This window comes from Canis lupus (genome assembly GCF_048164855.1).
Source record: "Canis lupus baileyi chromosome 15 unlocalized genomic scaffold, mCanLup2.hap1 SUPER_15_unloc_2, whole genome shotgun sequence".
Lineage (NCBI taxonomy): Eukaryota > Metazoa > Chordata > Mammalia > Carnivora > Canidae > Canis > Canis lupus.
In genome coordinates, this window is record NW_027326421.1 from 539,324 (window position 1) to 566,987 (window position 27,664).

At 42.1% G+C, this 27,664-nt stretch overlaps 1 protein-coding gene and 2 pseudogenes across 23 annotated transcripts in view; all 3 read left to right on the top strand.

Annotated features, from left to right (window-relative positions):
- Positions 1-27,664, top strand: part of LOC140629504 (aldo-keto reductase family 1 member D1-like) — a 343,573-nt gene that overhangs the window by 286,682 nt on the left and 29,227 nt on the right. For 12 of the 23 annotated variants that reach the window (XR_012027342.1, XR_012027338.1, XR_012027328.1 and 9 more), the window contains 5 exons: positions 7,597-7,764; positions 8,239-8,414; positions 22,204-22,315; positions 22,979-23,146; positions 25,445-26,170. Coding sequence is in view for 3 of the 23 variants with exons in the window: in XM_072819023.1 (XP_072675124.1) it covers positions 22,204-22,319; positions 22,979-23,146 (284 nt within the window). In the remaining 20 variants the exon portion in view is untranslated. The other 11 variants (XR_012027332.1, XR_012027333.1, XR_012027336.1 and 8 more) reach the window with 8 other exon arrangements.
- On the top strand, positions 17,558-21,252 carry LOC140629506 (synaptotagmin-17 pseudogene; annotated as a pseudogene).
- LOC140629498 (stAR-related lipid transfer protein 5-like) lies at positions 24,195-27,320 on the top strand (annotated as a pseudogene).

Below are 27,664 nucleotides of genomic sequence, written 5' to 3' on the forward strand. Positions count from 1 at the left end.
TTGAAGGCAGAGTCTTAACCATCTGAGACACCCTGGCACCCCCAACTTTCTCTTTTTTACATTACAATTTTATCCTATGTTTTTCCTCTTTAAACAACCAGCCTCACTTTAGGACAATATTTTCAACAAAATAAAAGTTATCTCCATTTCTCATAACTTCCCTTCCTAAAAACACACCCACTTTCCTGGCATACAGAGATGTTTCCCTTATTATTTCTAGTAGCTTTGATTACATATATTAATTAGAATCTTTAATCCTTAGAAACCTTAGTCTCTAGTGAAAACTAAGAAGCAATTGTGATCTATCTATAACTGTCTTTATATCATTATTCTTTAGCATTGCAAATTTATGAATAAATTTTATAATTTCTAGAAGCATTGCCTTTTTAAATTTTCCAACGTAGACTAACACATCCAAATATCTTTAGTTTCTCTGTAATAATAAGCCAAAAGTAGATAAATGTATGTTTAGTACTTAATGTTGTAGTATTTTTGTCCTGTTTAGAAAATGACCTAAGTCTTTACTGAAATGTCATTATTTAACTTAGCAAAACTCTAAGGTTTTAAGTTACCAAAAAGATTTCGGAAGACTTTTAAAAGTTCACCTAAATTTTTAAAATTTCACTTACATCTATTTAATTTACTTGATCTTAGTAATTATGTTTAGATTAGTCATAAGAATTTTACAGGACAGTCATTATATGTCAATTAAGGAGAGACAAACATTCTTGTGCATTTTTCTCAGACATAGTCACTGCTAAAATCTGGTGGATTAACACCCCACCTGACCCGCTGAAAAAAATTAATAGTTTTTTTTTAAGTATCTTCAAGATAGATTTCCTTGTACAGATTTCTTCCAGTACTAAAATTTCTCTCATGTTATGAATCCCAATCTTCAACCTTGTAAAAATTAGATTTTGCTAAGTGGGAAATATCAGAAAGGGAGACAGAACATGAAAGACTCCTAACTCTGGGGAACGAACTAGGGGTGGTGGAAGGGGAGGTGGGTGGGTGGTGGGGGTGACTGGGTGGCGGGCACTGAGGTGGGCACTTGACGGGATGAGCACTGGGTGTTATTCTGTATGTTGACAAATTGAACACCAATAAAAAATAAATTTATTTTAAAAATTAGATTTTGCCTCCACATCAACAAAATGCTTCTTGTGAGATGGTTAAGTCCTGCCAACTAAAGTCAGTTTATTGAAGAGTAGGAACCACCTGCCATTGCAATGGTCAGTTTGCTGTCTTCAGAGTTACTGTCTCCTGATTTGCAGCAGGAATTGTTTTACTTCACTTAGAAAATATGTCTGCCTGTAGGATCCAATGATTAGTACACTCCTGTTAGGACTCTCCATAGAGTCTGTGCCCCCCTAAAGTACCATTTCTTGTGTGGATATTACCTCTAGAGGCCCATTTTACCAGCTTACATATATCAGCCAGAGTATTCATGGACAATCACATAGCCTTTGCATTCTTCTTAACTAAGAGAACACACCTTGGTGCAAATACATAAATACTAGAATAGACCCAGCTGGTTGTTTAAGCACATGTTTGACACCTGGGGTTAGTTATCCAGTCCTCTTAGTGAACAGATTTTTACAAAACTAACAATATTTTTTTCTGGTAATTGCCTATATTTTGGTGGCTCATTGCATTCTGCTACTGTACAGCCACTTTCACATCAGATGATTGAACAATTCATTCTACAAGAGAAGGATCAGAAAGGACTAACTTGGGATCCCTGGGTGGCGCAGCAGTTTGGCGCCTGCCTTTGGCCCAGGGCGCGATCCTGGAGACCCGGGATCGAATCCCACGTCGGGCTCCCGGTGCCTGGAGCCTGCTTCTCCCTCTGCCTATGTCTCTGCCTCTCTCTCTCTGTGACTATCATAAATAAATAAAAATTTTTTAAAAAAAGAAAGGACTAGCTTTTATCTGACTTAGATGCAATATCCCCCAAATAATCTAACCAGAATAATCCAGACAATGGGAAAAATCTTGTCAAAGACTAGTATCCCATGGCCTGATTTGTCTGTCCTTGGCCAAATATGGGGATTAGAAAGGAAAAAAGCGACCTTTGGACCCATTACCTAGTAGCTGGCCTAGTTTCTGCTAGTAAACTATAGTGTTTCCCTGTTAACCATAAATAATTTCAAAGAATATCAGAATCCAGAGGACTCTTTGTGACCATGATGGGATAAGAACTAAGTCTACTCCATAATTATGTCTGAGTGGAGACACTATGCCACCTCAAAAATGACTATTCCATCTTCAGCTAACAGGAGGACTGCTACTTTTTCTCTAATGGCAACTGTAATCACACTCTGTTCCTTCTATCTCCTAGGTAAAAGTTATTGTAATACTCCAATCATAGTATTGTTCCTACTTTATGAAGTGTACACACACACACCTGCATCCTCAAACCTTCCCCCCAAATCACCTAATGTAAGCATAATTTCTACCATATGCCGTCTCTCTCTTTCTCTTAACAAGGCATCCAATGCTTCCCCACAGACTGCAAGTCTTCTTGCTGCAGGGAGCTTATAAAACTAACTCCAGGGATCCCTGGGTGGTGCAGCGGTTTGGCGCCTGCCTTTGGCCCAGGGCGCGATCCTGGAGACCCAGGATCGAATCCCACGTTGGGCTCCTGGTGCATGGAGCCTGCTTCTCCCTCTGCCTGTGTCTCTGCTCTCTCTCTCTCTCTCTCTCTCTCTCTCGCTCTGTGACTATCATAAATAAATAAATATAAATAAATAAATAAATAAATAAATAAATAAATAAATAAATAAATAAATAAAACTAACTCCATTTGTTAATAGTATGTTCCTACTGGTCCTTGACTGGTTAGCACCACCAAGTGATTGATGAAATGGGGCCAAGTAAAGTACCTGATGTAGGATATACCTGATACATTTTTGCTGGTTGTTATAATTATCATTAACAGCTATCCAGGAAACAGATGAAATCAACCTTTATCTCTGATACAGTCAATAGTAAGGATTTTTCTATTATCAGATCTACAGAGAGAATAGTATCTAGTTGGCATTGTGAGCACATTATATATGGAGGTCTCGATTTATTCTCATGTAATTATGACTTGTTTGAGTTAGTCACTTGCATAAATTCCTTAAAAATAGTTTTTGTGGCTCATTGATGTCAACTCTGCTAGAGTTCCATTAAAGGTACTAGAGGGGAGTAGTTAAAATGACTCTGTGGTCAGACAGACTAATGATCCTGCCAGTGATCGTGCAATTTTTGGTAAGTAACTTCTCTTGACCTCAACGCCCTCTCTATAATAGTATATTACTCACTGTGTTCATTTTCATAGGCTGTAATAACAAATTACCACAAACTGAGTTGCTTAAAACAAAAAAAAAGTTATTCTCTCACAGCTCTGGAAGCTCTATGTCCATAATCAAGGTATCAGTAGGCCCATACTCCTTCTGAAGTCTCTGGCAAAGAATGTTTCTTTGCCTCTTCCTATCTTATGTGAGAGCTATACTTGGCATTCTTCAGTTTGTAGATACATTGCTCCAATCTCTACCTCTGTCATCACAAAAGACTCTTCCTTATGTATCCATATCTCTGTTTTCTCAAGTCATCAGTCACTGGATTAGAGTCCACCCTAATCCATGCTGGCCTCATTTTAACTAATGACATCTTCAATGACCCCATTTCCAAAGAAGGTCACATGCTGAGATTTGGGGTGAACATGAGCTTTGGGAGGATGCTACACAGCTCCAAAACCACATAAATTTGTTGTGAAAATTAAATGAGAAATTACATGTAAGAGACATAGTAGATACTCAAAAAATAATCTCCATTATCATTAAAATCATTTGTGAATTTAGAGCAGAAAAGAGAGTAATAATCTACAAGCAATTCTTTTATTGAATAAAAATAGGTTGTCAATTTATTTTGACAATATCAATATATAAAGTAATTTCAGCCATTTCTCACACACACTCAAAAAACAATCCAATATTTAAATTCACCTCAATTTAATCAAGATGTGTAATAAATTAAAAATTATTTTAAGGGGACACATGGATGGCTCAATGGTTGAGCATCTGCTTTCAGCTCAGGGTGTGATCCTGGGATTCCAGGATCAAGCCTCACATGGAGCTCCCCGCGGGGAGCCTGCTTCTGCTTCTGCCTATGTCTCTGCCTCTCTCTGTGTGTCATGAATAAATAAATAAAATCTTTTAAAAAAATTATTTTGAGAAATATATGAGGGTTCTAGTTCCAGGTAAGATGGCTCTCCCACTGAATACAGTGACAAAATGTGAAATATATATGTGAAAGTTATTTCAGGAATCTGAAAAATAAATAGTAGCAGGCAGATGTGGAAAGAGACAGCAGAACTCATGTACCACTGGAGTCTCTCAGTATCCCTCCCACCAATCAGAAAGTGAGCAAGAGAGTGGCAGATAGAGAGAACTGTGGTACATCCAGACAATAGAATGTAATTGACCACTAAAAGCAAACAAGCTACCAAGCCATGAAAAGACATGGAGCAAGCCTATGTGCATATTACTAAGTGAAAGAAGCCAATTTGGAGATCTGTATGGCATTCTGAAAAAACACTTTGGAGACAGTAATAAGATCCGTGGCTGCCAGAGATTAGGAAGGAGAGAGGGATGAATAAAGCAGAACACAGAGGATTTTTAGGGCAATCAAACTATTCTGTATGATACTAGTATGGTAGATACCTGACATTATACATCTTTCAAAATCCATAGATGTACAATGTTAACAGTGAATCCTAAAGTAAACTATGGAGTTTGGTGGATAGTAATATGTCAAACAACTACCTCAGTTGTAATAAATGTACCACTCTGGTGGGGGATATTGGTAGTGGGAGAAATCAGAGCATGTGTGAGGGCAGCAGATGGGAACCCTCTGTACTTACTATTCAAATTTGCTGTGAATCTAAAACTTCCCTAAAAAATAAAGTCTAAGAAAAAAGAACTCATTGGATGGTCTCAGTAGCAGAATGGAGGAAAGAAGACAGAGGAAAGAGTTAGTGAACCTGAATAGATGTCAGTAGTAAGTAATCCAATCTCAAAACAGAAATTAAACATATTTTTTAAAAATGAGAAGGGGCACCTGGGAGGTAGAGTGGGCTAAGTGTCCAATTCTTGGTTTCAACTCAGGTGGTGATCTCAAGGTCATGAGATGGAGCCTCCTGTTGGACTCCATGCTGGGAGTGGAGTCTGCTTAAGATTTTTCTCTCTCTCCCTGCCCCTCCCCCACTTCTTAAATAAATAAATCTTTTTTAAAAAGGAAAAGAGGAAAGTAGCAGAGTAGGGAGCTCTAGGGCTCTGTCCTTTTATTAAAAAAAAAACACACACACACACAACTAATGAGTTGGTAAAGCTGTCAGCCTCATTTTTTGCAGAACTTTGGAGTATAGTCAAGAGTCTAAAACAACCAGGAATAAGCATAGTGAAGAAAGAAGCTGCTGCTTTGCATTAAGAGAGAGGGCTGTGGTGGTTCCAATGACCTGCTGGCCATCCCCCATAAGCCTGATCTGTGGCAGCCATGAGGACTAAGCCCATACTCCTGGTACAGGATGCTAGGGCCATAGGAACCAATGGAGATGTTACTCTCAAAGAATCATCATTGTAGGTTCCAGCCTGTCTGGTGGCACCGTGAAGGAACACGAAAGGGCTTGCTTTTATTTTGCCTAACTCAAGCATTCCTATGGGACAAAGGCAGCTGCCTAGGAGGCTTTTGCTCTGTGTACTTAAAGACAGAAAATGTAGGGGTACCTGGCTGGCTCAGTCAGTGGAGCATGCGGATCTTGATCTTGGTCATGAGTTCAAGCCCCGTGTTGGGCGTAGAGAGTATTTAAATAAATAAACTTGAAGAAAAAAGATAGAAAGTTTGGCTCTGGCAGCCTGAAGTTAGTTTGAACAGCCAAAAGACTGAAAAGCCTGAGAAAGAAAAAATTGGGAAAGGGGATATGTGACGGTGGGGGTGGGGACACTTTAATCATGAAAGCCACACATATTCTCAGGGCTGGTGAAAAAGGTCAGAAAGGCCTGAGAACACCCTCAGCTTTCATCTCTGACTGGCCTTCAGGCTCTATGCAAGCTGGAAGCAAAGACTAAGGCAACATGGTAAGCAGTGTGGGAAAGCAAAGTGGTGCCCCCAAAGGAGCCAATCTGCAACACTAAGAGAATCTGTAGGGTTTTTTGAGGCAAGCATTAAAGGAAACTGTCAAAACACCAAGTGACCATGATCACTAAGATAGCCAAACACAGCTTTCACATGACAAACAGTATAGACTTGCCAAAAAGAGTTTAGAGAAGTCAGTAAAAAAAGCAAACAATAACAACTCACAAGTAGCAGAAACAAACCCCAAGGAAGAGGAAATATCTGATTTCTAGAACAGTCACACTGTAATATTCAAAATCTCCAGTTTTCAATCAAAAAATTACAGAATGTGCAAAGAAACAAGAAAATATGGCTCATTCACAGGGAGGAAAAAAGGAAATTATGAATGTCCATGAGGACACCAGGGCATTGGACTTACTAGACAAAGACATGAAATCAACTCTCTTAAATATGCTCAAAGAGCTAAATAGAGTCACAGGGAAAGAACTAAAGGAACCAGGAAAACACCATCTCACCAGATACAGAACATTACTAAAGAGATAGAAATTATAAAAATGAATCACACAGAAATTCTGGAGATTAAAAATATAATCATTGAAATGAAAAAATAACTGGAGGGTTTCAACTGTAGATTTGAGCCTGCAGAAGAATCCAGGAACTTGAAGATCGATCCATTGAGATCATCCAGTTCAAGAAAAGAATGAAAATAAATAAATAAATAAACAAACAAACAAACAAACCAAACTCAAGACACCTATGAGAGACACCATTGATACACCAACATATATAAAACAAGAGTCCCAGGAGAGGAGAGGAAGAAACCAAAAGAATATTTGAAGAAATAATACCCCAAACTTCCCAAATTGGATGAAAATCATAAATCTAAATATCCAAGAAGTTCATTTAGCTACACATCAAAAAAGTCAAAAGTAATAAAAATAGAGAAACATATACTAGCCAGCATCTTAGCACACAAAGGTGTACAATAAGTATTTGTTGGATCAATTTGCAATGTTGAAGACCACTATGGCCCATGTTCCATGCTCCCCAACCTACTTGAAATCGTTATATCCCCCGGCTGCTTATGTATCTGTAAGCAAGAATGATGGTCCCAGAGAGCAACTGAATTATAGGCAAACTTCAGCACATTCTCACCATCCTGAACACGGTTATCTTTGAGGTCACAGAGTCCAAAGCTCACATTTTACACACAGCACAATCCTTTGGAGAAAGGGCATAATAAACATTGGTTAGTTGTTTCTCTACTTGTTACTTCTTTCCTTTTCCTTAACATATCTCCAAATTCTGCCCAGATAAGATTAACCCTAACTCTAAACTTAGAAATGGCTTCTAATTATCTGCAGGTGATTAATCTTTTATTTCCATTGACCATCATGATTGGCAGTGCAGACCAAAAAAACCATGCCTAGGTTGCTGTGTGACCAATGAGGTAAATAAAAAATCTCTTTTTTCTAGAGTCTGTATCTGGAATCACATCACTCCATGGGCCAGTCATCATCTTTTAACAATAAGGGGGAAGTCGGCTGAGGGGGAAGGAAACAGAGACATGGACTGGAGGATGAGAAACTGGTTCCTGGCCATATTACTTATTTCTTTGGCCCAGTGTTTCCCAAACTTAACTAGGTAATAAAATCCTAAACCCCTTCCTAGTCCTGCTGCATCAGAATCCCCAGGCTCATTCATGGGGGGGGGGGGGGGATAATGGGAAAAAAGGCAAATCCTGGGAAACTGTTGTAGTCTCACCTGAAGCTAGCCCTAAAATTGAAGCTTTCAAAAATATGAACCAATAAATGTCCTTTATAATTTAAGAGAATTTGAGACCGGCCTGTTATTTGGCAATGAAAGCATCCTCACTGGTAGAAACCAACTAGACTTTTTTTTTTTTACTTCTTTTTTTGTTTTGTTTTCCCTCTTTTCTTTGTAGAGAAGAATCAACTCTCAATGGGCTATGTTATTTACATGCCTCTGATAAAGTTCAAAGGACAAGCTCAGGATTTTCAAAACAACCTAAAAAAAACCAGATTGAGAAATACTTCTGCTAATCTCTCTTCCCTCCCACTTCTCCTCCCTCTGGCTCTCCTTTCTTTAATTAACTAGGCCCTAGAACATCTTTTCTAAAAGACTTCTCTAGAGGCATCCAGAATCTCTCCTAAAAACTTGAAACCCAAACTCCCTCCAGGATGTACCTCAGTGCTGCAAATCACCGCATACCCCTAAGTGATGGAAACAGCATTCCTATCATCGGTCTTGGGACCTACTCAGAACCTAAACTGGTAAATTTCTCTCTCTCTCTTTTTTTTTAACTTTCCTAGAGCATAATGTTTAATTAATTGTGTTGATCTCATTGATTTACTTTTCATAATAATGAAAGTAATCTTCAAGGAGTACTATTTGGCATCCCTGAGTATTGAACCAGAGGTTAAAACTATACCAGTTTATAATTTAAAATTATCTTGAATTAGAAAATGAGACCTTTCTTCTTCCTTTGCTGAAATTTAGCTGAATGCTGATTATTAGAATCAACTGAGGCACATGAAATTTCTGAATTTATTACTTGTGGGGTTTTAGAAACTTCTATTTGAGACTTTCTACTTTAGTCTAAGAAATACTTGGTAAAAACCTACCAGGTGTGAAGACCTAGTGTTTAGGAGCTTCAGATGTGAGAACAGTGTCTGTGCTGCCTAGGGATTAAAAATCAAATAGAGGAAGCAGACTCTTTAATAGCTAATTGTAGAACAATGAAAATAACAGTAAATGCTATCCTAGAACTATAAACTATCTCTCTGAAAATACAGAAAAGAAAATCGTTAATTTGACCTTCAGGATTGAGTGGGCTTCCATTGAAACATAGTTTCTACTTATAAGAAAAACATCTTTCTGCTTTCCTCATTGCAAGTCAAACATAATGGTGATTACCGGAATAAACAGTGCTATGGTGTAGAAACACTACCAGATTTGTGTGCTCATATAGGAATGACCTCTGTCAAGCTAACTATAAATTAGAAGCCAAAGAGGGAGAACTGAGGCAGGATGTTGTGGGCAGAAAGGGAAGTGTAGAGGCACAAGGGTATATGATTTGTCCAGCAAAGGCCAAGCCTGCAGTGGCTGGCACAAGAAATTAGTGGTGGAGGCAGGGGCAGCTGGCTCTGGAAATGCAGGTTGAGACTAGATCATAAAGGACCTTGAATACCATGCTGAAGAGTTGGAATTTTATTCTGTATAAAGGGGGAATTATGTGAAATTTGAAAACAAAGGGAAAGCATCACAAGATCAGTGCTTTTGAAAGATAACTGTGGGGCAGCATAGAGCATGGAAGGCAGAGAAAGAAAACTAAACTACATATACCAAGATCCTAATCTCACATTCCACCGTAATTGCCCAATTCCCTTGTTTGTTTGTTTTTTTTTTTTTTTTTTTGTTTTCAATTCTCTTGTTCTTGATAATGCAAAGGAAAATCACTTTTGGAACAATTACAACTGTCTGAGTTATGGGCCCCTTCCTCTTCTTATTTTGCCCATTGTGTATGACCTCAGTTACAATCTTGGCTCCAACCACATACATGCAGAGACACCTATTTCCAGGAAATCTCTATTTCCTTTTTTGTTGTTGTTTCTTTGGTGGGCGGTGAGGGGTTGTTACATATTCCCATACAACTGTGGACTGGCTACATCAGAACCACCTAGGGACTTTTCAAAAAATACAGATCCCTGGGCCTCACCTTTAGTCTACCAAATCTGGATCTTTATTTTTTTTTTTAAGATTTTATTTATTTATTCCTGAGAGACACAGAGAGAGGCATAGACACACAGGCAGAGGGAGAAGCAGGCTCCATGCAAGGAGCCCAAAGTGGGACTCAAACCTGGGAATCCAGGATCATGCCCTGAGCCAAAGGCACAGGCGCTCAACCAGTGAGCCACTCAGGCATCCCCAGATCTGGAGCTTTAGAGGTAAAGGCTGAATATCTGCATTTAACAAGCTCTTTGGATAATTCTCTTGGACAGTCAAGTATGTATTCCTTCTTTTACAGATACCTCAAACTCAACATGACAAAACTACGCTATCCATCTCCCCTTCCACCCCCACCAAAATACTTCTTCTCCTAGCAAATAACACTACCACCCTGAGCCAGAAGTCTGAATGAAGAATGAAGATTCTGCCCTCTTCCTCATGCCCCCCACCTTGTCCACATTACATCCAAATCATTGCTGTTCAGTTTATCTCAGAAATATGTTCTCAATTCACCCTCCTCTTCATCTCCTTTGTCACTGCCTTAGTTTAGTTCCTAATTTATCATTAGGCTGTTCTTCCAATTTTGTCCCTTCCAATCAATGATATAAACTGGGGCTGTCAGGATCTTCCTTGGACCCCCCCAAATCTGATCATGTCACTCCTCTGCTTAATTATTTCAATGGCTCTCTATCAATTATAGGATAGAGTCCACATTCCTTATTTTGCACACTGAGCTCTCATGGTTCAGTCAAGACCCGACTGTCCAGCAGAATCTACCACCATTCTTCTATCTCCCTTCTGTGTGTCAAACATAATCGCCTAAGTTCCTAGAACAACTCCCCCATCTCCATGCCTATGAACATGCTGCCTTCTATCTATAACACCCTTTCTTGATTTGTTCAGTTCGGCAACTTCTACTAAGCCTTCACGACTCAGCTCAAGGACACTGCTCCTTAGAATCCCATCTCTCCAGCCACCACAACTTGCCTGTCTGGTGTGTTCACATAGCCCCTTTGACTTGACTCTACTGTAGCTCTTATCATATTATATTGTAATCATTGTTTCTCTGCAGTCTTCCACAAGACTGTGAAATTCATTATGAAAGAGAGAATGTCTTGTTCAGCTCTATATTTCCAGAATAGCATCTAGTGTGTAATGGGTATTCAGCTGGTGCTTTTAAATTAATGAGTTTGTAAAAGGGAATATCTATGTTTGTGAGCATCAGAGATGTAAATGGATATGACAACAACAGCTAAAATTTGGGGGCACCTAACGTGTAATGTATTTTCTAATTTAATCCTCAAAACATTATGAAAGGTACTACCATTTAACCCCATTTATAACAGATGATAAAACTGAAGTATAGAGAGATAGAAAATTGCCCCAAACTTACAATGCTAGAGAATACAGCCTATGTGTCTAGTAATATTAAATGCTATAATTTAGAGACATTCAAAATCAGTCATGTTATTCCCCAAAAAAGAGCTATTATTCACTTCAGGAGATAAGACATACTCTAATTAGACAATATAAGTGAGAAGAATACTATGAGAAAAGAAGATCATGTATATACCAACTACATTTGTGATCAGAAATATTACCAGTTGCAAAGTAACAAATGGACTTAATGGTATGTCTCATAAAATTAGAAACTCTAATGTAAAGAAAAATATACAACATTTATCTGCTGCAGGGGAAGATGAGAAGTGAGAACAGAGTATCTCAGATAAAGTAGATTCCTGGCTTTCTCTTCCAAGCTATGCAACTGATAACCCTTTATCATCTTCCCAGGACTGATGAAACAGAGGCTAGAACTACCTGTGCCCAAGTCAGCCACCATGAAATAAAGGTACTCAACTGAATTTAACTTCAGAATCAGTCTTAGTCCTGAAGGCAAAATTTAGTCCTGATGCCAAAATTCAGTCTTCTCTACTTGGCATGCCTTAGATTCTTTTCAAGCCCTCATTCCACAACAACTAGTAGAGGACGAATGCCAGGCTGAGGTAACCCTTTAACTGAAATTCATCTTTTATGTATGTGGTCACATCAATCAGTATCTGTCCTGGGATCCTGTTCACTTTTGACGCCAAAGTTAGAAAGCAGAAGAGTAGCAGGGAAAGATCTAGCCATATCTTCAAGAAGATAAGGGTGGAAGCAGATATGAAAGGCCAAAGTGAGGAAGGCTAACAATGCCTCTTCTTAATGAACCCAAATTTCTTTTTTTTCTATTTTACTAGTAGTTTCTTTTTATTTTTTTATAAATTTATTTTTTATTGGTGTTCAATTTGCCAACATATAGAATAACACCCAGTGCTCATCCCATCAAGTGTCCCCCTCAGTGCCCGTCACCCAGTCACCCCCACCCCCCACCCACCTCCCCTTCCACTCCCCCTCCCCCAGTTCATTTCCCAGAGTTAGGAGTCTCTCATGTTCTGTCTCCCTCCCTGATATTTCCCACTCATTTTTTCTCCTTTCCCCTTTATTCCCTTTCATTATTTTTTATATTCCCCAAATGAATGAGACCATACAATGTTTGTCCTTCTCCAATTGACTTATTTCACTCCGCATAATACCCTCCAGTTCCATCCATATTGAAGCAAATGGTGGGTATTTGTCGTTTCTAATGGCTGAGGAATATTCTATTGTATACATAGACCACGTCTTCTTTATCCATTCATCTTTGGATGGACACCGAGTGAGCCCAAATTTCTTGTAAAAGTGTTTCATGCCTATGGACTCAGGGAATTTGAGATGGAACCAACACTTAATATCACTAAGCACTCTGTGCATTATCCCACCTCATGATGACTAATGAAAAGTAACACCTACAAATTATCCATGTGACTTTCTCCTTTTGAAAGCTTCTCAGAATGTTTTCATACAGGGATGCAATAATCTATAATAACCTCCCTACAGCTCCATCTGGGAAGGTCCCAACAGGTGAGGGTTTGGGTCTTAACTCCTTTTTTCAGTTTTGATAGAAATTAATCCTGTTTTTATAAACATCAGCCCATGGGGTTAATAATCCTTATTTATCAAAAACTTCAAGAAAAACTCAAGAATGTTTCCAGATGTGCAAATGACACAAATCCAGGACCAATGGTAAATATTTTGGAAAATGGACAATAATTTAGTTTAACAGATATTTATTGTGTGCCTACCAAATGCAGGGCATTTTTCTAGGTAGCATAGGGATTGAAACAATGGTTTAGAAACAAGGGATTTAAGTGGAGTGACTGAGGATGAAAACACACACACATATAACTAAAATGTAAGGAAAAGCTGAAGTGCTTTAAGAGAGCGAACACTGGTTCAATGTTAAAGTGGCAATGAGCAAATCCAGTTATGAGGTAGATCAAGAAACATCAAGTTATGGGGAAGGAGTGGTGGTCTGGGAAGTAGACTGGGAGTCATAAATGATCCTGTATTCTTTCCTGGGTGGCCCTTGTTGAGATTCCGGTAGCTGAAACAGGTTTCACAGTCTGGAGAGTGAGCCAAGGGCTTTGTATCTGGGGCAAGGGAAAGGTGAAGTCCAAACCCTTGATGAGTAGTAAGGGGGAGCCTGAAAAATCAAGTCTGTTCTGCCCCTGAGCTGGAAGGGGATGGGGGGGATAGGCTTAGGACTCCTCAGGATTTTGCCATCCTTTAAATATTCCTCGCTTTTTCTTCAATGCCCATCAAATCTCCTCCTCTCAACCCAGGGAACCTTATTTCACATTATACCAGGCATTTTTATTAAATTCTGGGGACAACATGCTAAAGGAAAAGAATAATGCAATGACACTTGTGAAAGCACGGTAAAAGAACTTGATTCAAGGGCAGGTGCTGTTGTGATAGGTCTAAGAACCACTGCAATGGGATTTTGCAGGAGTGGTGAAGCAGAGAGGTTGAGCTCCCACTCCAAAAACAGCAAGGGAATTTATAGCGAAGGAGCAGGGTGGGGGTCAGTGGCTGGAAAAATGCTGAGAGAAAACATCAGGGATAAGGGCTAAATTGGTTGATTGGCTAAATCAATCTAACAGGATTCTTGCTATGACATTGCCTGGGCGATGGTGGCAGTTGAGGGTTCCTGATTAGACAGGGAGAGGGATCATACATAGAGGGCAAGGAGTTGTTCCTAAACTGACTTATCAGGATTCTTGCTGAAGTCGGTTGATGCAAAAACAAAAGAATCTTTGTCAGCAGTCGGAGTGGTTCCATAACCTCCACCTAAAGAGACCAGGAACCAGACAGCAAGCACAAATAAGTGTCCTGAGGAGGTAAGTCTATTTCTGTGTTTTGTTCTGCTTTCCCATTCTGATAGCAGGCATGAGTGCAAGAATCAGCAAAACTGGAGACCCCACTGACCAGTCCAAGGATAGCACCTTCTCCACTACAGTCAGTTGTATGCACAAGCAAGGGTGCAGCATGGCCTGACTTTCTAACAATTTTCAGAAAACATTATAAAGTAATTACGATTTTTTTTAATGTTTATTTATTTATGATAGTCACACACAGAGAGAGAGGCAGAGACACAGACAGAGGGAGAAGCAGGCTCCATGCACTAGGAGCCCGACATGGGATTCGATCCCGGGTCTTCAGGATCGCGCCCTGGGCCAAAGTCAGGCACCAAACCGCTGCGCCACCCAGGGATCCCAAAGTAATTATGAATTTTTAGGTAATGGCAACTCATTTATGGTTTTGTAAAATGTTCTGTGGGCTGATATTCTGAGGGTCAAGAATTCAGTTGGTGTTTGTTTTTACTTTAGTGCAGGGTATATCCTGAGTTCTTTCCAATACCTGTGATCCCCTCATACTCACACACCTGCCACAGAAGCCTTGGCTTTTAAAAATCAAACACCAAGAAATGACCTCTGCATTTTGTTTTATACACACACACACATATCATTCCTCTCCAGAGGCAATTAGTGCTACACATCAAGCTGCAAAAAAATAGTTTGGGCCGGGTAACAACAACAACAAAATACCAGGGAGCAAAGAATGGGTTTCTTTTTCAAAAATATTAACCTGTCCAAATTACAATGAATTAAAATGAGAAGAGACAGAACACATAGAGATCAGGTGAGAAGGCTTCTATAATAAATCAGGCAAAAAAGAACAAAGACTTGAACGTGGTTGGTAGCTCTGAGGAAACTAATTTGGCTGGAGCCTAGGAAGGAAGGAACTTGGCGGAAGGCCACACATCATTGAGGGAAGCTCTACAAAGCTTGGCAACCAATTGGATCTAGGCTAAGGAGAGCAGATGGTAGATCTTAGGCCAAAAATGATGTTTTAGGCCCAAATCTAAGGCTTTGAAACTTATTGAGTCAAATCTAAGGCTTTGAAACTTACTGAGTCACTTACTCCCTTATTTTTGATCTACCTCCTTTTCTTTTTTTAACATTTAAAATTTTGAAGTACAATGGACTTAAGGCGGGACAAATGCTTTTTGTCGCTCCTTGGCAATAAGATCCAAAATTAGAACATACCAGACCCCAGAAACTCTGTGTGTGCCCTTCCCAACCTGAAAGCCTTCCTCCCTCAAGAGAGGATTGCTCTTCTAAGTCTTACGGTGATGGCTTTTCTTGCTTTTTTTTGTAAGAATTTTCTAAGAGTTACACAACTGTAACATACATTTCTATACAATTTTTGAACTTCACATGAATAGAAACACTGGTTGCCCCATTTTTTTCTGCTTCTTTTTCTAAATATAATCTTGTAAAACTCACCCATGTAATTAATCACGGTCTTTGGCCATTTTTATTGCTGTATGACTGCTTAATCATAAGAATATGTCAGTATCCATTTCACTGTTGATGGGCATTTGAATTACTTCCAGTTTGGGGCTTTGCAGACACTATTTCTAGAAAGAGTCCTACACAGGTCTTATTGCACACATGTATGAATTTCGCTAAGATATACATGTAAGAGTGGAACTGCTGTCCCGTGGAGTACAGTATCTTCAATTTTAGGAGATGATGTCAATATAAATAATTTCCAAGGTATTCGTATAATTTGCACTTCTTCCAACAATGTACGAGGGTGGCTCTGCTCCTCATTCTCATCAACATTTGGTGTCTTTTTAATTAATGTCATTTTATAAGTGTCGAATAAACTCTTACTGTGGTTTACTTTCCCTTTACTCTAGATGAAATTGGCCAGTTTTTCCTATTTTTATTAAACGTTTTTGATATCTTTCACGAAGTGTGCCTTCTGTGCATTTTTCTTTTTTGGATTTCTCTTTTCTTCTTGATAGTGGATTTGTAAAATATATAGTATGAGACCTTTGTCAGTTACATCTATGCGAAAATACCCCTTCCTATTTGTCTTTTTACGCTTTTAATGGTGTCTCGATGAACAGAGTCTATTTTCATAGTCCCGTTTATCGCTTAATGTATGTATCATTAGTACTCTCTGTAGCTCAAGAAATCCTTCTTTACCCTAGTGTCTTCTTGGGTTGGGTCCTCTGGAGAACAGCCTCTGAGAAGGAGACTTGCATGCGGGCGGCTCAGCGGAGAACACTCTCAGGACTCAGGCCTGTAGAAGGGAGAATAGCAGTTCCTACAGTGGGAAGAGTGCACTGTGATCCGGTCGCTCCTTGGTCCCACAGGGTGCTCTGGAGGGGGCCACGGGGTTGTGCTGGGTTGGGGTGCGAGAGCCAGCCTGTTCTACCCTGGATCGCGCGTGCAGGGAATCAGACGGGAGTAAGCAGCGGCCCACACTGCTGGCAGCTAAGCCAAGGAGGGCGTCTGCCCTGCGGCACCCGCCACCGCCACTACGGCTACCGGAGGTCTCCTGAGCCTGCGGGCTTCGTATGCGAAGTCCACCCCCTGGGAGAAGCGCTCCCAGAGTGGTTTGGTCTCTCCCCTGGAAAGGTCTTTAACGAGGTAGGTTAAGAGGAACTAGCTCCTGCTCGGCAGGTGCAGCCGCCGGGCGCCGCCCCGCTCCCCCCGCCCCGGCCCGCCCCGCCCCCGCCGCCTCCAGCCCCGCGGCCGCCCCGGCTCCAGCGCCCGAACCCGGAGCCGGAGCGCGGGGAAGGGGAAGGGGAAGGGGAAGGGCCAGGACCGCGCGGCCGGCGGAGGGGCGGGCGCCGCTCCTGAGCCCGCCGCTCCGGTCTGGGGCCGCCCGGCTGCCTCCTCCTTCCTCCCCCCTGGGCTCCCGCCCCCGGCCCCTGCGGGGAGGGCACGCCCCGGCGGCTGAGCGCGAGGGGGAGGTGGCGGACCTCCAGGACGGCCCGCCGGAGCGTGACCAGGACGGGGACTCGTCCACACAGCCGGGAAAGCCCCTCTGACCGCTCGGACCAACTCCCCAGATCGCACGCGGAGGCTCGTCCTCAGACACATCTCAGGCTGCGCAGCCTGACCCGGAGGGTTCCAAGTCTCGAGTCCAGACGACCCGGCTCCCCACTTCCTGGCATGAAAGCCGTGGAGTTTGGTGTTCTCAGTGCCAAAAAGGAGCCATCCGGCCGCGGGGCTCAGGCGGACCCGGCCCAGGCACTGCTCCAGAGCGCTCGGCCCCAGCTGCGCGCCCCACTCCAGCGCGACCACGCGGGCTAACAGTCCGGGAGGCCCCGCCGGGGGCCAGCGGGGCGTGCTGCGCTCAGCTCCCGGTGCCACCTGCCACCGCCGCCTGACGCCGGGGGACGGAGGCCAGGGACCCGCCCCGCCCGTGCCCCAGGACGGCTGGCGCCGGGACGGGACAGGGCCCATGGAACCCCTGTGTCCAGATCCGTCTCCTGCCAGACCAGAGCAACTCTAAGCAGACGGGGGCCAAACGCAAGACCCAGAAGCCTGTGAGGAGCCTTACACCTTCGAGATCCCCCTCCTCCAAGCTCAGAGGAGGACCCTGCTGCCAACCGTGGTGGATTTTGAGAAGTTTTCCCGCCATCGTGTCATTGGGAAGGTGTCGGTGCCTCTGTGCGAGGTTGACCTGCTGAAAGGCGGGCATTGGTGGAAGGCGCTGGTCCCCGGCTCTCAGAATGAAGTGGAGCTGGGGGAGCTGCTTCTGTCACTGAATTATCTCCCCAGTGCTGGGACGCTGAATGTGGATGTCATTCGAGCCAAGCAGCTTCTTCAAATCGATGTGACCCAAGGTTCAGACCCCTTTGTGACAATCCAGCTGGTACATGGACTCAAGCTTGTGAAAACAAAGAAGACATCCTTCTTAAGAGGCACACTCGATCCCTTTTACAATGAATCCTTCAGCTTCAAAGTTCCCCAAGAAGAACTTGAAAATGCCAGCTTAGTGTGTACAGTGTTGGCCACAACATGCCAAGCAGCAGTGACTTCATCGGAAGAATTGTCATCGGCCAGTACTCCTCGGGCCCCTCTGAATCCAACCACTGGCAGCGGGTGCTCAACACTCACCGCACCGCAGTGGAGCAGTGGCACAGCCCGAGGTCCCCGGCTGAGTGTGACCGCGTGTCTCCCGCCTCGCTGGAGGTGACCTGAGGGCTGCAGGGAAAGCAGCTTTCATTTGTTGGAGGGGAAAAAAAAAAAAAGGAAGAAAATTAAGACAGAAAAAAATGTGTCATGTGCCTATTATATCCACAACGGAAACACACATACACAAATCCTCTCAGAACTGAGAGGAGGCTGACTGTTGAACACAAAATAGTTGCCCTCAATGAGCAAAGCCTGAGAACTTTCTGGAAACCCCATCTGAATGTCACGAGCAGAGTGGACTCTGCTGTGAGACTTACTGGCAGTGCTTGCTCCTGTTGATACCCCTACCCCCAAATGCACTTTCAACCCTCAGGCCTCCCCAAGGGTGCCAGCCTCCATTGAGATGAAATTCTCTAAGAGCTTGGCCGGTGTGCGGGAGGCCCGACCCCCACACCCAGAATGCACAGCTGCTGACTGGGTGGCTTCTGAACAGCCTGCTGTTCCCTGGGGTTCTTCAAACCTGATACCTTTCTCCCAAAATGTAAGTACTTTGTCTTCTCTTTAGTAGACGTGATAGATTAGACTCTGAAGAAACCAAGTGGCACCCAAAAATATGCCGGTGTAAGAAACTTCCCTGGCTTCACTGAACTTGTCCTCATGTTATCCTACTCCTAAGGACCCCCTGTGGGTAGTATGTGAACGTTCTCATGTGTGTGCCCTCGCAGGTGAACACGTGTGTGTCCCTGTGTGTCCTCCTGGTGAGCAAGGCGCTCTGCGGGACCTCAGCCCTCCGCCCTCCCTTCTCTCTGCCTCTCCCAGTGAAATCTCACCCAGTGTCCTCCTGTCTGTCAAGACCCCACCTTCAGTAACAGCATGTGCGGATATCAAGTAAACAGAATATGATAGAGCAAAAGTAACCTTATTTGACTGATTCGTGGTGATTGTGGCACCCAGAAGACCTGCAAAGGACAGCTACATGGATTAAAATGCCACCACACTCCCATCCAAGATGACTCCTTCCTTTGTCATACTCTGAGCATCTCTGTGTTTGTGTGTGACCCAAAGTCGTTTTTCTCGTGCTAAGGAATTAGTGTAGTTAGAATAGGTCTTTCCCTATTGGATGCTTCTGTATCGTTCCCACAGCCTGTTGTCTGGTGTAATGGGGAGCTATTTATTGAAATTAAAGATTATTTATTTGTGCCATGCAAAAAAAAAAGGGGGGGGATGGCTCCTGCCACGAAAGCTGTCTTCAAGTTACAACTTAATCTCCTTCCTGAACTGCCCATTCTAGGTTTCTTGCATCCTTATCCAACATCTCTTCTGGTCTAGGTGGCTTATGAAATATTACAAGCTAGATGCTCATCTCTGAGTTGTAAGAGTTCCTGGTCAACCAATCCTTCTCAGATTATGGTGCTGCTCTTAGCTGTTAACTATCAAAATTGGGAAGGGGTGTATCATTGGATGCCCTAGGTGCCCAACATTCTCCTCCTTGGCTCATCATGTAACAGCGGAGAAGCCCTATCTCCTCCTGTGAGAAGGTTACTTACCCCTGCCAGTATGGCAACATCTTTCCTCAAATACTGAACTCTTGAAATAAGCACCCTGGGTTCCCCTGGGAACTAGGACCTAGAATCCACAGAGCCTCAAATTCAGGGATGAGAAGCACACATTTTCTAAGTGAGTCAAAGGGAATAATGCTAAGCTGAACCACTCCTGCTGTATTTTCAGATTTGTGTATTCTACTTAATGGAGACACAGGACTATATAATGGATGTAGACCTAGGATATATGTTACCTTCTGGAAGGTGGCACTGCATCCTTATAGGACTCTCCCCTTTCTTTTTTTTTTTTTAATTTTTATTTATTTATGATAGTCACACACAGAGAGAGAGAGAGAGGGGCAGAGACACAGGCAGAGGGAGAAGCAGGCTCCATGCACCGGGAGCCCGACGTGGGACTCGATCCCGGGTCTCCAGGATCGTGCCCTGGGCCAAAGGCAGGTGCCAAACCGCTGCGCCACCCAGGGATCCCAACTCTCCCCTTTCTTGAGTGACGGAAGGGTGCTGTTGACCATTTTAGGAAACTGAATTCTTTATTTCACTGATACCATCCTTAATGCATGGAGTCAAAATTTTGCATTTAAGATTCTACTGTCGTGTCATTTATTTGAGTCTCCAAATATAGTATTCTATTTGATCTTTCTGAGTTTTCCTTAAAGTGAATTTTCTTAAAGAATCTGTCAGAATCTACATACAACTTCTCTTATGCTACATTTAAGAATTAAAAAGAAGCATTTTTCTCACATCCACATTTCCAACTAGTTCTTCCATATTGATTAAAATTAAGTCCAAAATAGTAATTCACCTCATTGCTGCTTCTGCCATCTGAAGGAAAATATTTTTAGCAAGCAAAGACTGTACCAGATATTCAGCTTTTAGAAAAGGCTCTTTAATGATAGCTGAATAATTGAAGACTCTAACTATTATAACTTGCTTCTGTGCCCTCCTGAAGTAAAGCATCATTCGTATATTGCTTCAGTACCGCACTCCCAACTTAGCCTTTGTCTTTCTTGTTTTCTTTATCCTAAATGCTCTCCCCTGTGCCTCTTGTCTTGGGTTGATCTTTGAAAAAATAAGCATATACTTTAATATGCATTGTTAGAGGTTTTTCCCCTTGTATTAAATCTATTTTGAGTTCTGTACTTCCATTTATCAGTTCCAGCCACAAAATCTCAGTGCTATTTCTGAGATTGTATTTACCATCTCATATGAGGCTTTATTCTTTTCATTAATACTATGTATATACCCGATAATGGAAGTAGTATTTTTATTTTGACCGTTGAATTTTTGGAATCTACCCCAAGTCTCCTCTTCCAGTGTGTTTTGTTATCACGCTTGCTGTCATCCATAACATCTCATTTTCCAGGGTGTTTGGGGGGAGGGGGTGTTGCCTCAATTTCTATTCAAGTTCTATTAATCATGTTGTCAATTAATAAAGCAAAGAGATATTTCTGACATTCCTGGAAAGTGTGTCTCTTTTCCCAGCTATTTGCGACTATGAATCCTATTTCCTAATACCATCTGTGTAGCCAATTTTTTCATTTTTCATATCCTCTTATCTTCTCAGTAGTGATGACTTTCAACTGAAGTAGGGAAAGAAAATACAATTTATGCTTCCAGTGCTTTTTATTTCCAGGCCAGGACTACAAAGTCACTAGAAATGCAAGAGATTTCTTTTCTCACTCATTCTCAATAAATCAACTTCTGTGGGCCAGAATTCATAGGTCTGTTGAGATTTGTCAAGAATTTGGTCAGAACACTGAAGATATAGAAGCAAGCACAAGGAGTTCTCAGTATTTGTGAACAAGATTGGAATGATCACCATCTGAATATGAGGTCATTAAAAATCTATAAATAGGATTAACCCTCTCCTCCACACACAACCTAAAAGATGATTTGAATATTTTATTCAGCGAGACTAGATGCTTATCTTTGATGGAAATATCCATCACGGCTTCCGTTTCTTCTTAAGAAAATATGTAACTAAAATGAGACATACTCATGTATATTTAAAATGTCATCAGACCTAAAGAACAGCAATTTATGTGCAATCTGAAGAATGGATAACTTATGTTTCCAGTGTTAAGAGTTTGTCAGGTCTTTAGGTTCTGTCAATGTTCAGGGGAGCAAATATTCTTATGCTTCATGCAGGTTAATAAAATGAACAAAGATTTGGATACCAAATTTGAAAAATTTAACACCCCCCAACACTCTTCTTTCCCAGTTTTATTGAGGAAGAATTGACATACAATAAACTATACATATTTGAAGTATTCAATTTGATGCGTTTGACTCCTATGTACACCCATGAAGCCATCACTATAATCAAGATGGTAAACATATCCAGCACTGTAAAAGTTTCCTTGTGTTCTTTTTTTTTTTTTTAAGATTTATTTATTTATTTATGATAGACACACAGAGAGAGAGAGGCAGAGACACAGGAGGCGGGAGAAGCAGGCTCCATGCCGGGAGCCCGACGCGGGACTCGATCCCGGGACTCCAGGATTGCGCCCTGGGCCAAAGGCAGGTGCCAAACCTCTGAGCCACCCAGGGATCCCCAGTTTCCTTGTGTTCTTTCACAATTCCTCCCTGCCACCCATGGGGGGATTCACCCCTTGTCTCCCACCCCAGATAATCACTGATCTGCATCTGAAATATACATTAGTTTTCATTTTCTGGTATTTTACACAAATGGAATCATTATTTACTTTTCGTCTGGCTTCTTTCACTTAGTATAATTGCCTTCATATTCACTCATGTTGCTATTATCAGTATTTCACTCCTTTTTATTACTGAATGATATTCCCTTCTGTGGATATATCTCAGTTTGTTTATCCCAAACTTTAATTTATAATGGAGACTTCTTCAATGAACTTGTGCCCTCTTATAACTTGGCTGTTGTGAAATCTCTCATCCCTGGTAAAACTGATCAAATTCCATCTCTGAGGCCACAAAGCTAGGGCAGACTTGGGAAAGATAGAGTCCCCCACTGGGGGTGGGAAGGGAGTTCCCTGTGAGGTCAGTGTCCTTAGCCTCCAGACACCATCTTCCAATCAAAACATGTAATTGGGAATTTGTCATTTTTGTTGTAAAAACAATGTCTGTGTGCTGAGTGTCCTGATGAAGAATCATGAAAAGAAAGATCCATTTCTCTTCTTCCCCCCCATAACCCCCTTGTCATTTCAGACCCCTAAGGGGACCTGTGCAAAGTCAGTGAAGATTGCCATTGACACAGGATACCGGCACATTGATGGGGCCTACATCTACCAAAATGAGCATGAAGTGGGGGAGGCCATCAGGGAGAAGACAGCCAAAGGAAAGGTGCGGAGGGAGGATATTTTCTACTGTGGAAAGGTAAGATCTTCCCTTCAATCTCCAATTCCTTATATTAATAGTGGATCTGGTGTCACTATTCTCCAAAAAGAACTCCAAAAGAGGGTGAGTTCTCAACTCCCAAATTTCTCATTCTTGCCCAGAATTTAGGGACTGATTAATTAGCCCATTGAAGGTTAAGGCAAGTCTCCTTCTTCATACATGGGTATTGATTTAAAACAATATGGGGGGCAGCCCAGGTGGCTCAGCGGTTTAGCCCCACCTTCAGCCCAGGGCATGATCCTGGAGACCCGGGATCGAGTCCCATGTCGGGCTCTCTACATGGAGCTCACTTTTGCCTCTGCCTGTGTCTCTGCCTCTCTCTCTGTGTGTGTCTCTCATGAATAAATAAAATAAGTAAAATCTTAAAAAAAAAAAAAAAACAGGTTAAGACAATATGGGAAGAACAAATCTACAGAGCAGAAAAATTGAGGAGCAGAGACAAGACAGAAGTTGGTTCATATTACATAAGCATTTGCCAAAGCTTTCTTTAAAAGGGCAGACTTCTTTTTCTTTTCTGTATGCCTATTTGTCCATAGATTGCTATTATTTTTAATTGAGCTCCAATTCATGTGCCATAAAGTTCGCCGACTTAAACCAGTGGCTTTTTTGTGTATTCACAAAGTTACATAACCATCTCAACTCTCTTATTCCATAATGTTTTCATCACTCCAAAAGGAGCCCCATACCCACCAGTAGTCACTCCCCATTTTTCCTTCTCCCCCCCTCCCCCCAGTCACTGACAACTACTGATCTACTTTCTGTTTTATAGTTTTCCTATTTTGGACATTTCGTATGAATTGAATCATACAATATGTGGCCTTTTGTGTCTAGCTTCTTTTACTTAGTATAACATTTTTCTAGGTTTATTCATGTTATAGCACGTATGAGAATTTCATTTATTTTCTATGGCCAAATAATGCTCTATTGCGTGGATATACGATGTTTATATCACTACATTTTGAGCATTTGAGATTTCCAATATTAGAAATCACTATCCACTGAAGTGCAATCAGAAGGATAAAGCATCATGATTAAAATGCAAGCCAGTGGGAATATAGGATGTATATTTACAGGCAGCTTTGCAAAAATAAAGCTGTACAACTTTGGAGAACGTGTAATACAATTCTCCTGAGTGTTCTAAAAGAGGACAAGATACTGCTTCTAACTTCATCCATTTCCCATACACTGCCCCCTTCCTCCCAGCTCCCCATTCAGGCTCCTTGCCAAGCTCCCTAGGTGTTTGTAGTTCCCCAAGTCCCCAGCCTCTTATGGATTATGATTCCAAGGGGCCACATATCACCACTATCCCAAAATATCAGCCTGAAGCTTTTTCCTTTATTATAGCTTTATAATTCTGATTCCTTAAGATTTTATTATTACACAGTCTCTCCTTAGAGTAAACACCAAATCTTAACCTGCTGCTCCCAAAATATTTCTGGGGAAGAAAAATATTGAACTCAGATCCTGAGAACTTAGGCCAAAGCAGCCTGCCCAAAGTTAGAAGTATTTTTGAAGACTTATTTATGTCTTGTCCTAAAATTTTTTTTAGACTTTTATATTTTTCCCCATAATATAAACTCATTTGTTTCATTTTGTTTCAGTGTAAAAATTGATTCTAAGTTACCACCAAGGAAAATAAACCGAAAACCTTTTCTTCTCATCTACTCTGGTAAACAGTTGAAGCTATTGCGATATCTATCATGTTGGAAAATTTGAACCAAATTAAGTCATCTAGTTCATAAAGTTGCTATGAGTTAACATATACAAAGCACTTAAACATAGTACCTGGCACAGAGCTAGGACGATATGTGTTTGTTGAATAAAAATAAATTAAAATGTGTAAAACAATTTTCAGCTAGAATGGGATGGCAGCAATAACTCACCAAAGGGGCCTACAGTAATGATAAAAACATATTTTTCCACTACTCTTTTCACTGTGTTTTCTCTTCTTTATGCATTGAAGGCAAGAAAAAATTATTGTCCAATGTACAGAAAAATCAAATTTTATCAATTTTACTTGCCCTAACTTGTGACGAAAAGGGTACAGAAATTCAAGATTTTTTCCCAAAAACACTTTGAACAAATTTGATGCTCCAAGGAGTTGTATTACTTTATCCCAAGGCTCTGAGGATCCCTCAGTACCCTGTGCTTAATAGACTTCAAGGGTACACGTGCTTCAGTTTGACAATGTAAACCTTAATCTTTATTACCTAACACTTTAGAGATTGACTGATTTCATTTTTTTTTATTAAGCTAAATTTCTTTTATTTTTTCCAGCTTTATTGAGATATCAACACATGACATTTTGCAAACTTAAGGTGTACACACACCATGTTGACTTGATACACTAATGTATTGCAAAATGATTACCACCATAGTATTAGCTAACATCTCTATCATATCACAAAATTGCCATTTCCTTTTGGTGGTGAGGACATTTAAGATCTATTCCCTTAGCAACTTTCAAGTATATAATACAATAGTATTAATTATAATCACTATGCTTCATATCAGATCCCCAGAATTTATTCATCTTATAACTGGAAGTTGGTACTGTTTGACCAATATCTCCCCATTTTCATCTGTGGATAGCTCATTTTTTACCTTTATTGGAAGATGAGGCTGGGGTCTCCCACACCACCATTTTGGTGACATTATCAGTTTAGCCAGAGAGCCAGTAATTTCTTAGTAGGAATTGGCAGAGTTTCCCTGGGGTCTGAGTAGGATCAAATGAGAACAAAGCAGCAAAAAAAGGAAATCTAAACATTTGCAATACTTAAAGTTTTACCAGCTTCTGCACCACCTGTCACAAGGTGAAGGATCCAGTGAAGTCACTCACCTAACCATATTTCTTGTCCCCCTAAAGCACACCTTTTATCAGACTGTCATGAAAATAAAATGCTGAAGCCAGCTAGTCAGATAATGTTCCCACCTACACAATAAGGAAAAGTGAAAGTGCTGAGGGTCAATTCAGAAATTAGCAGGGAGCCCAGACCCGGCCCGCCGCTGCCGCGACCCCGCCGCGACCCCCACAGCTGCCGGCAGCCCTCGGCGCGGTGGGCGCGGTGGGCCCGGCGGTGGCCGCGCAGATGAGCGACGCGGTGGCGGAGAAGGTGCTCCGGTCCGGCGGGAGGAGTCAGGATGGAAGATTTGCCGGGAAGGCAATGGAGTTTCAGTTTCCCGGAGGCCATCTGTGGAGTTTCCAGGGAACCTGTGCCGGGGAGAAGGCATTGTGAACTCGACACCAGACAGAGTGTGGGGCTGCATGAAGCCGCTTGCTGGGACCCTGCGAGACAAGTGGGATGAGAATGTGAGCAGCTTTGAAATTATCGAAAGCATCACTGATATGCTGTGCGTGAGCAGAACCGCCACCCCCTCGGCTGCCACGAAGCTCATTTCCCCCAGGGACTTTGTGGACTTGGTGCTAGTCAAGAAGTGTGAGGACGGGATGCTCAGTTCCAATGCTGTCCACGTAGAACACCTGTTATGTCCTCTGAAGCCAGGTTACGTGAGAGGGTTTAACCACCCTTGTGGGTGCTTCTGTGAGCCTCTGCCAGGGGAGCCCAACAAGACCAAGCTGGTCACGTTCTTCCAGACTGACCTCAGTGGCTACCTCCGCCGAGTGTGGTGGACTCCTTCTTCCCCCGCAGCATGGCCGGTCTCTACACCAACCTGGAGAAAGCAGTGAAGAGGCTTTATGACTGATGGCCTCACCTGCTGGCTGAGAACTCCAGAGACTCCCCACAGAGCTCCTCTTGTTCGGGTCCTGGAGGGCTCAAGGGCCAGTGTTCACCCTTCAGAACCCTCTTGGGAGCAGCTCATCTCCAAGAAGCCAGCCAGAGTGGCCTCTGCCACCCTGCTCCTCCTCCAACTCGGGGCTGGTTTGGGGGTACTGCTCCAGGGCCCTGTTTGCTGGCTGTCACACCCCAACTTGGGCCAGCAGACACCAGCGGATGAGCCTCTTTGTGCGAGTCCCTGCCAGAGACTACCTGCCACTGCTCCCCCACCCCCACCCCCGCCCTCCTTTGTCAGAGTGATCCTGGAGACCCGGGATCGAGTCCCACGTTGGGCTCCTGGTGCATGGAGCCTGCTTCTCCTTCTGCCTGTGTCTCTGCCTCTCTCTCTCTCTCTCTCTCTCTCGTGAATAAATAAATAAAATCTTTAAAAAAATAAATAAAATAAAATGTCATCTTACCTCTTGTCTTACAAGCCCAGTAGCAACAAACACCTCTTTCAACACATGCCTGAAGACTACAAAATGGCCAGAAAATTCTAATACCTAGTGGTTTTCTACTATGTCCCCTAAAGCTCCACCATTAGTAGGCCTATTTGTCTGAGACTTAAGACAACAATTTAACAGATTCTATGCTCTTACAGAGCAAGGATTGCCAATTCTCAGCTGGAGGGGGGATACTTCTCACTGTCCACTATCCCATGTTGACGTAACCAACTTCTCATTACTTGCCATACCCCAAAATCTTTGAATTAGTCAGAACT